Genomic DNA, 10,205 nt, shown 5'->3' with positions numbered 1-10,205 from the left:
GGACGCCAGCCTCAGTGCAAGTATTTCACATTCAACTCCACCACTGGGTTTGAATGTTACTGTATAACCTTCGTATTAGAGTCACAGTCAGAGAGTTATAGAGATATACAGCATTGAAACAGCCTAGCAGGTATCCTAAATAAATCTAGGCCCATTTCCAGCATTTGGCCAATATTCGTTAAAACCCTTCGTATCCATATACCCATTCAAATGTCTTTTAATGGATGGATGGGTGGGGACCAGATTAATTTCCGTAAGGAGTTCGACAGAGTTCCTCATGGTCGGCTGGCTCGCAACGTTAGATCACATGGAGTACAATCTATTCAGCCTCTCCCTATCGATCAAACCCTGTAACCCTGGCAACATCCTTGGAAATGGTTTCTGAACCCTTTCAAGTATTGTTGTCAAGCATATCTGTCTGCAGTGATCAGCTGGGTTTCAATAAGGCGAAAATGAGGACTGCAGATGCTGGAGATTCGAATCAAGATTAGAGTGGTGCTGGAAAGGCACAGCAGGTCAGGCAGCATCCAAGAAGCAGGAACATGGACGTTTCGGGCAGGAGCCCTTCATCAGGAATAAGACTGCTTAGAATAAGACTGACACTGAAAACCTGGGACCAGAATTGGGTTGCATTTGCAGATGTGTTGATGGACAGGAAAAATACGTTGTGAGTGCAATTGATTTTGACTGTGAGGGTTTCTTGAATTTATTGAGTGGATAATTGACTTTTTATCTCTGATCACATCTGGTGTGATTCATTGAATGACAAGCAGAAAGGATATCAGTGTAAGTTAGTAAATTCAGATTATTATACTGATTTGAAATGTGATAGATGTATTTGAACAGGCACGGCACCCCTTTACAGAAATTCCCAATTCCCTTATTATGTTTAATCAATTCTTGTCGCCTGTTCAATGCAGTATTCTGGTGCGGAGCATTCTCTACATATGGATAGGCTTTTTCCATCACACTTTCTGACATGAAACCCGGTATTCTCCACTGCAGCCAGCTTTTCCCGGATTTCCTGGTGTTGGCTCTGATCTGCATCATGTGCAAATATTTTACTGAAGACAAAATACTTGTGAATGTCTGGTTCAGTCCATATGTCCCGAAATGGGGAACTTTGCAAGACAGGGATGATTTCACAATTCCCCCTGTTACTGAAACAGTGATCTAGACATGGGCTGTAGGTGGTGTAGAGAATGATACAGCCCACTGGCTGGTTATTGTGCTGAGTTCTGTTATTCAGCAGAGTTTGGAAAAGCTGAGCCGCGGTGCGGTTCCCGTTGATCTGGGTGGGGTTCAGCAATTTACTTTCTGGGCAACGACTGCCGCTGTTCAGGAAGACACCGAGGTAATTTCCACCTGGGTAGTTCAGGACTACGTTCACATCATGGGTAATGAAAGGATGTATTGGTCTGCCGGGGTTCAAGTCTACATATCCGTTGGTCTTTCTGCACTGGGAAGCAGGTAAAGCCAACAGGAAGGCGAAGTATTTTCTCCTATAATAGGTCACCTGGTGCCCAGCTTCTGTGCAGAAACTGAAAGAGGTAAAGTCAGGACATCAATCAAGGAACAGTCTTTGGGTAAAACATTCTGTTTGCAGTGTTAGTGCGCCCAGTTTGAGATGAGTTACTTGGAACAATGCTCATCATATTAAAGAAAACGTGAAACCCTGCAATTCACATTTCAAGTTCTTGCATGGGAAGGTCAATGTTGATTTACTTTGTATCCCTGTCCCAGTGTTATAGTAAATTCTGGGATCAGTGAGAGCTTGAAAGAGAGAATCAGGGTAATTGACAGAGAGCAGAACAATGTTACTTATTTTTGTACAAATCCTCCTGCAATGAATCAGAGAATGCCACAAGCCTTCTTGATAACTCGCTCTAACTTCACTTTAAATACTTTGACTGATGCACTACTTGATGCCGCATGATACACGGGATGGTAAGAAATAAATAGAGACGGGAGAGAAAAAGAGAGAGAGAGAGAGAGAGAATGAGAGCTTCAGGTGCAATCAGTGGGAGCTTGAGGTAGGGAGAATCCTGGAAGAATTGTTAAGCGGAAAAATGTTTGGGGCATACAGAGACAAACAGAACAAAAGACTTGCAGACTGACAGGAAATGGAAATAATAGCAAAGGACGCAGAGGGAGACAAAGGGAAACTGAGAGTGAGTGAGATGATTCAGTAAACATTAAAATGTTGCCTGTGCGGGGGGTTTGGACTTTCTCTTCAAAGCTCACTCCGACGTATTTCACTCTGTCTTTTACTTCGGGGTCAGCGAGTGCTATCGATTTCACTGTTAGAGATATGACCCCGGGAAATCTGGTAATAGTTTCCCTGGAAGTCCCTTCCTCTGGGAGTAATAAGAGTCCGAGTTCATGGGCTCAGACGTATTTCCCACAGCTACAGAGCACTGCCTATACCTGCCGTGTCCTCACCATTTCTTACCAGCCTGCTCCAGGCAACCAGGCTCTGACTTGACCACAGATTGAGCACAGCCCCCAGCTTACAGAGATGGTCAGGTAAGATCTTTTTCACTAACACTTACCGATTGCCAATGCCAGTCAAGGCACGGTTATCCAGTACAGCCGCATCTGACATGGGGATTGTGAGCAGCACCAACAGGAACAGGCAGAGTGACCACATTTTGAGATTTGTCAGCACCCTTTAACCGTACTGGAGGGAAAACACAGAAAAAATCTGAAAAGTATGAAAAAAAAACTTGTTCAATTCGTACTACATTGGCGAGAGCGTGAAAGATATGCAGGGACACACGTGTCGGCAAACAGAAAATGTCTGTCTATCGTCCTCGGTGGTGCTTGCCCAGTAAATCAGCAAACATTCTGATTATCTCCCATGGGTATGATTTGCAGGTGAAGATTGGAAGGCAAAATGTCCTCTCCCAGAATCAAACGCCCGGTGCTTACCTGCTCGGAGGAAACTGGAAGGGGTAAAGTCAGGGTGTGAGTTAAGGGGCGGACTTTGGGTGAAACATTCTCTGTGCAATGTCAGTGGGCCAAGTTTGAGACGAGTTACTCAGAACAATGCCATTATATTGGACACATCGTAAAAGTCCAACAAAAGTCCGACCAACAAAACTTGGACCCAACCAGGACAACCAGTACCTACAACGAATACGAAGCCTCCAGCAACAGATCTCCCTCCGGATCCTCCGCTCCACGCTTGCAGCCATGCGCCGCTACCTACATTCCCTGCAACTCGACCTACCCCAGCTCAGGACAACACTCTCACAGACCTGTAAAGGACCTCTACTGTTCTTCATCCACAGAAGGATCCATAAACTAAACAAACAGTTCTACCTGGCCATATCGGAAATCAAAGACAGTAAGTACCAAAAACTTTCATGTACTTACCCCCACACTCCGGATTCCTCAACTGTTCCAGAATCTTCCATCGGCCTCCGCAATCAGTCTGGCGCCATTACACACGCGGCCGCTACATCGCCCGCGGCAATAGCTGCCGCCGCCGACCACGATGACGTCACCTCCGCCCCCACCGACCTCGCAGCCTCCGCGATCGCCGCCCAAACAACCGCCTCCGCGATCGCCGCCCAGACAACCGCCTCCGCGATCGCCATGAAGACAATCGCCGGCAGATTCGCGACCTCCACGGCTATGGGGAATAACTCTGTCTCTGCGGTCGCCGCAGCCACTTCCGCCCCCACTGACGTCACTAGCCTACACGCCCACAACGCCGCATGTGTCTCCGCCCCCAAGCCGATCTCCACGCCTAACCCCGCCCCCCCGGCGAGTTCCGTCACCTCGCCTAACCCCGCCCCTTCGCCGATCTCCGACGGCATGCCTAACCCCGCCTCCACGCCTATTTCCGTCACCACGTATAACCCCGCCCCTTCGCCTATCGCCGTCACCACGCCCAACCCCGCCCCCACGCGATCCCCGTCCCCGCCCCCAGACCTAACCCCGCCCCCACACCCACCTCCAGCCCCACTCCAGGTCCGAGCTCCCAGCCCTGCGTGTTTTCATTATCCCTCCAGACCTACCCCTCTCTGAGGATGAAAGATCAGTCCTCAGCAGGGGCCTCACCTTCATTCCCCTACGCTCCCGGATAAATGAATTCAACACGCGGCGTGACATCGAACAATTCTTCCGCTGCCTTCGTCTCCGTGCCCACTTCTTTAACCAAGACTCCCGCCCACCCTCTGACGACCCCTTCTCCCGCCTCCAACACACCCCATCCACCTGGACACCCCGTGCTGGCCTCCTACCTGCCCTCGACCTCTTCATAGCCAACTGCTGGCGCGATATTAACCGCCACCTGAACTCCCCCACCCCACTCACCCACTCCAACCTCTCACCCTCGGAACGCGCAGCCCTCCACTCAATCCGTTGCAACCCCAACCTCACAATCAAACCAGCAGACAAGGGAGGCATGGTAGTAGTTTGGCGCACCGACCTCTACACCGCTGAGGCCAAACTCCAGCTCGCAGATACCTCCTCCTACTGCCCCCTTGACCATGACCCCACCCCCCACCACCAAACCATCATCTCCCAGACCGTCCATAACCTCATCACCTCGGGTGATCTCCCATCCACCCCCTCCAACCTCATAGTCCCACAACCCCGCACCTCCCGCTTCTTCCTCCTGCCCAAAATCCACAAACCTGACTGCCCCGGCCGACCCATTGTCTCCGCCTGCTCCTGCCCCACCGAACTCATCTCTGCGTACCTTGACACCGTCCTGTCCCCCTTAGTCCAAGAACTCCCCACCTACGTTCGGGACACCACCCATGCCCTCCACCTGCTCCATGATTTTCGCTTCCCCGGTCCCCAATGCCTTATTTTCACCATGGACATCCAGTCCCTGTACACATCCATCCCCCATCACGAAGGACTCAAAGCCCTCCGCTTCTTTCTTTCCCGCCGTACCGACCAGTACCCTTCCACTGACACCCTCCTTCGACTGACTGAACTGGTCCTCACCCTGAACAACTTCGCTTTCCAATCCTCCCACTTCCTCCAAACGAAAGGAGTAGCCATGGGCACCCGCATGGGCCCCAGCTATGCCTGCCTCTTCGTAGGATATGTGGAACAATCCATCTTCCACAACTACACTGGCCCCACCCCCCACCTTTTCCTCCGCTACATCGATGACTGTATCGGCGCCGCCTCGTGCTCCCACGAGGAAGTTGAACAGTTCATCCACTTCACCAACACCTTCCACCCCGACCTCAAATTCACCTGGACCGTCTCAGATTCCTCCCTCCCCTTCCTCGACCTTTCTATTTCTATCTCAGGCGACCGAATCAACACGGACATCTACTACAAACCGACGGACTCCCACAGCTACCTGAACTACACCTCCTCCCATCCTGCCCCCTGTAAAAACGCCATCCCATTCTCCCAATTCCTTCGACTCCGCCGCATCTGCTCCCAGGAGGACCAGTTTCAAAAACGCACAACCCAGATGGCCTCCTTCTTCAAGGACCGCAATTTCACCCCCGACGTGGTCGACGATGCCCTCCACCGCATCTCTTCCAGTTCCCGCTCCTCCGCCCTTGAACCCCGCGCCTCCAACCGCCACCAGGACAGAACCCCACTGGTCCTCACCTACCACCCCATCAATCTCCATGTACAGCGCATCATCCGCCGTCATTTCCGCTACCTCCAAACGGACCCCACCACCAAGGATATATTTCCCTCCCCTCCCCTATCAGCATTCCGTAAAGACCACTCCCTCCGTGACTCCCTCGTCAGATCCACACCCCCCACCAACCCAACCTCCACTCCCGGCACCTTCCCCTGCAACCGCAGGAGGTGCAAGACTTGCGCCCACTCCTCCCCCCTCACCTCCCTCCAAGGCCCCAAAGGAAACTTCCATATCCGCCACAGATTCACCTGCACCTCCACACATATCATCTATTGCATCCTTTGCACCTGATGTGGCCTCCTCTATATTGGGGAGACAGGCCGGCTCCTTGCGGAGCGTTTCAGAGAACACCTCTGGGACACCCGGACCAACCAACCCAACCACCCTGTAGCTCAACATTTCAATTCCCCCTCCCACTCCACCAAGGATATGCAGGTCTTTGGACTCCTCCATCGTCAGACCACAACAAAACGACGGTTGGAGGAAGAACGCCTCATCTTCCGGCTAAGAACCCTCCAACCACAAGGGATGAACTCGGATTTCACCAGTTTCCTCATTTCCCCTCCCCCCACCCTGTCTCAGTCAAATCCATCAAATTCAGCACCGCCTTCCTAACCTGCAGTCTTCTTCCCGACCTCTCCGCCCCCACCCCAGTCTGACCTATCACCCTCACCTTGACCTCTTTCCACCTATCACATTTCCGACGCCCCTCCCCCAAGTCCCTCCTCCCTACCTTTTATCTTAGCCTGCTGGACAAACTTTCCCCATTCCTGAAGAAGGGCTTATGGCCGAAACGTCGATTCTCCTGTTCCCTGGATGCTGCCTGACCTGCTGCGCTTTTCCAGCAACACATTTCCAGCTCTGATCTCCAGCATCTGCAGACCTCACTTTCTCCACATCGTAAAAGTCAACAATTCACATTTCAACAATTTGCATCGGAAGGTCAATGTTGATTTATTGTATTTCCTTGTCCCAGTGTTGTCGTAAACTCTGCGATTAGCGAGAGGTTTAAAGAGAGAATCAGGGTAATGTGACAGAGAGCAGAACATTGTTACTTATTTTTGTACAAATCCTCCTGCAATGAATCACAGAATGCCACTAGCCTTCTTCACTGTATCTTCATGTTAATGTCCTTTGACTGATGCCCTAATCGATGCCCCATGCCACACGTGACGTGTGTAAATAGATAGAGACGGGGAGAGAGACAGAGAGACAGAATGAGAGCTTCAGGAACAGTCAGCTGGAAGGGGACGTCAGAGAGTCATAGAGATATACAGCACGGAAACTGAACATTCTGTCTCACCGGTATATGCCGACCAGATATCCCACCCAAACTAGTTCCACCTGCCAGAAGCCAGCGCATATCCCTCCAAACCCTTCCTATTCGTATTCCCATCGAGACACATTTTAAATGTTGCAGTTGTATTAGCCTCCACCACTTCCTTTGGTAGCTCATTCCATACTGGTACCACCCTCAGTGTGAAACAAATTGCCCCTTAGCTCTCTTTAATACCTTTCCCTCTCACCCTAACCGTATGACCTCTAGATCTGGACTCCCCCACCCCAGGAATATGAATTTGTCTACTTATCCTATCCATGTCCCTCATAATTTTATGAACATCGAAAAGGTCACCCCTCAGCCTCAGAAACTCCAGAGAAAACAGCCCCAACCTGTTCAGCATCTCCCGATAACTCAAATGCTCCAACCCTGGGAACAGCTCTGTAAATCTTTTTTGAATCCTTTCACGTTTCACAACATTTTTCCGATAGGAAGGAGACCAGAATTGCATGCAATAGTCCAAAAGTGGCCGAACCAATGTCCTCTACAGCCGCAACATGACCTTCCATCTCTGTACGCAATACTCTGACCAATAAAGAAAAGCATACCAAACACCTTCTTCACTATCCTATCTACCTGCAATTCCATTTCCAAGGAGCAATGAACCTGCACTCCAAGTTCTCTTTGTTCAGCAATAGCGCTCGAACCGTACCATAAGGTGTACAAGTCCTGCTAAGATTTGCTTTCCCAAAATGTAGCACCACGCATTTATCTGATTTAAACTCCATCTGCCACTTCTCAGCCAATTGGCCCATCTGATGAAGATCCTGTTGTAACTTTCTTTGCTGTCCACTACACTTTCAATTTTGGTGTCATCTGCAAACTTACTATCGATACCTCTTACACTCACATCCAAATCATTTATATAAAGTACAAAAAGTAGTGGACACAGCGCCGATCCTTGTGGCACTCCACTGGTCACAGGACACAATCTGAAAAACAACCCTCCACCACCACCCTCTGTCTTCAAACTTTGAGCCAGTTATATGTCCTGTTGGCTAGTTCTCAGTGTATTTCATCAGATCTAATCTAGCTAACTAGTCTCCCATGGGAAACCTTGTCGAACGCCTTACTGAAGTCCATATACAATTAGTAAGTTTGCAGAAGACACGAAAATTGGAGGAGTAGTGGAATGCGAAGAGCGTAACCTCAGATTACAACAGGATCTTGACCAGATGGGCCAATGGGCTGAGAAGTGGCAGATGGAGTTTAATTCAGATAAATGTGAGGTGCTGAATTTTGCGAAAGCAAATCTTAGCAGGACTTACACACTTAATAGTAATATCCTCGGGAGTGTTGCTGAAAAAGAGACCTTGGAATGCAGATTCGTATCTGCTTGAAAGTGGAGGCGCAGGTAGATAGGATAGTGAAAAAGGCATTTGGTATGTTTTTTTTATTGGTCAACGTATTGAGTACAGGAGTTGCGATGTCATGTTGCGGCTGTACAGGTCATTGGTTGGGCCACTGTTGGAATATTGCGTGCAATTCTGGTCTTCTTCCTATCAGAAAGAAGTTGTGAAACTTGAAAGAATTCTGGAAAGATGTACAACGATGTTGCCAGAGTTGGAGGAATTGAGCTACATAAAGAATCTGAACAGGCTGGGGCTGTTTTCCCTGGAGCGTTGGAGGCTGAGGGGTGATCTTACAGAGGTGTACAAAATTATGACGGGCATGGATAGGGTAAAGAGGCAAAGTCTTTTTCCTGGGTTCGGTGAGTCCAGAACTACAGGACATAGGTTTTGGGTGAGAGGGGAAAGATACAAAAGTCTAGGGCACACTTGATCAGGTCCTGGGGATTTATTCACTTTTATATGTTTCAAGACATCCAGCACTTCCTCCTCTGTAATATGGACATTTTTCAAGGTGTCATCATCTATTTCCCTACAGTCTATCTTTTCCATATCCTTTTCCACAGTAAATACTGGTGCAAAGTACTCGTTTCGTAACTCTCCCATTTTCTGCAGATCCACACAAAGGTCACCTTGATGATCTTCGAGGGGCCCTATTCTCTCCTTAGTTATCCTTTTGTCTTGAATGTATTTGTAAAAATCCTTTGGATTCTCCTTAATTCTATTTGCAAAAGCTGTCTCATGTCCCCTTTTTGCCCTCCCGAGTTCCCTCTGACGTATACTCCTACTGTCTTTATACTCTTCTATGGATTGACTCTCTCGGTTCGGTCTATACCTGACATATGCTTCCTTCTTTTTCTTAACCAAACCCTCAAATTTCCTCAGTCATCCAGCATTCCCTACACCTACCAGCCTTTCCTTTCACCCTAACAGGAATATTCTAGAAGAATTATAAACCAGAAAAGGTTTGGGGCGTATGGACAAGGTGTAGAGCAAATAAAAAGCAAGGGAACAGAAGAAAGAGACAACGAGAAGAAAATGACTTGCAGACCAACAAGAAATAGGAATAATAGCGAAGGCGGCAGAAGGAGCCAAAGGGAAACCGAGAGGTGAGTGAGATGATTCAATAAACAGTAAAATATTGCCTGTGTTTGGGATTTGGGCATTTTCTCCAAACCTCACTCCGATTTATTTCACTCTCTCCTTTATTTCGGGGTCAGCTGATGCAATCGATTTCACTCTCAGTGATGTGACCCCGGGAAATCTGGTGATAGTTTCCACACATTGTAATAAAGATCATGGGTATTTGATTGAGACTTATTTCCCACAGCTGCAGAGCACACCCTACACCTGCTGTGTTCTCTCCATTTATTACCAGGCTGTTCCAAGCAACCAGGCTCTGATTTGACCTCAGATTGAGCACAGCCCCCAGCTTACGAAGCTGGTCAGCAAAGGTCTGTTTCACTGACACTCACCGGTGAATAATGCCAATCAAGGCACGGTTATCCAGTACAGCCGCATCTGACATGGGGATTGTGAGCAGCACCAACAGGAACAGGCAGAGCGGCTGCATTTTGAGATTTGTCAGCAACCTTTAACTGTACTATAGCGAAAACACAGAAAAAACTGAGAAGTATGAAAAAAAAGCAACTTGATCAATTCATACGACATTGGCAAAAGAGTGACAGACATCTGGGGACACACACGTCGGCAAACAGAAAATGTCTCTCTACCGTCCTGGGTGGTACTTGCCCATTAATGAAGCAGACGTTCTGGTTATCTCCGAGGGGCACGATTTACAGGTGAAGATTGGAGTTTCTGCCAGTAGTTATAGGACCTAGCCAAACTTTCAGAATAGTTGCAGTTGGTCCACGGCTCTCTTGGG

At 48.8% G+C, this 10,205-nt stretch overlaps 1 protein-coding gene across 1 annotated transcript; it reads right to left on the bottom strand.

Annotated features, from left to right (window-relative positions):
- Window positions 1-297: 297 nt before the first annotated feature.
- LOC148134791 (uncharacterized) lies at window positions 298-9,893 on the bottom strand. The gene is made up of 2 exons (XM_087985373.1): window positions 9,796-9,893; window positions 298-1,541 (listed from the first exon to the last, which is right to left on the bottom strand). The coding sequence occupies exons 1-2, from the start codon at window positions 9,891-9,893 to the stop codon at window positions 890-892; spliced, it is 750 nt and encodes a 249-aa protein (XP_087841499.1). The 3' UTR covers window positions 298-889.
- Window positions 9,894-10,205: the final 312 nt, after the last annotated feature.

Source organism: Chiloscyllium plagiosum, unplaced genomic scaffold, assembly GCF_037043375.1.
Source record: "Chiloscyllium plagiosum isolate Xiang-an unplaced genomic scaffold, Cpla_swu_hap1 HiC_scaffold_52, whole genome shotgun sequence".
Taxonomy (NCBI): Eukaryota; Metazoa; Chordata; class Chondrichthyes; order Orectolobiformes; family Hemiscylliidae; genus Chiloscyllium; species Chiloscyllium plagiosum.
Note: the sequence above shows the minus strand (reverse complement) of the source record. Positions and strands in the feature narration are given on the sequence as shown.

Excerpts from the sequence above, each read along its gene's own strand:
- LOC148134791 (XM_087985373.1), bottom strand. The coding sequence starts at position 9,893 with ATGCAGCCGCTCTGCCTGTTCCTGTTGGTGCTGCTCACAATCCCCATG. Across the intron at positions 1,542-9,795 it reads TTGATTGGCATTATTCACCG|TTTCTGCACAGAAGCTGGGC; the intron begins GTGAGTGTCAGT and ends TACCTCTTTCAG.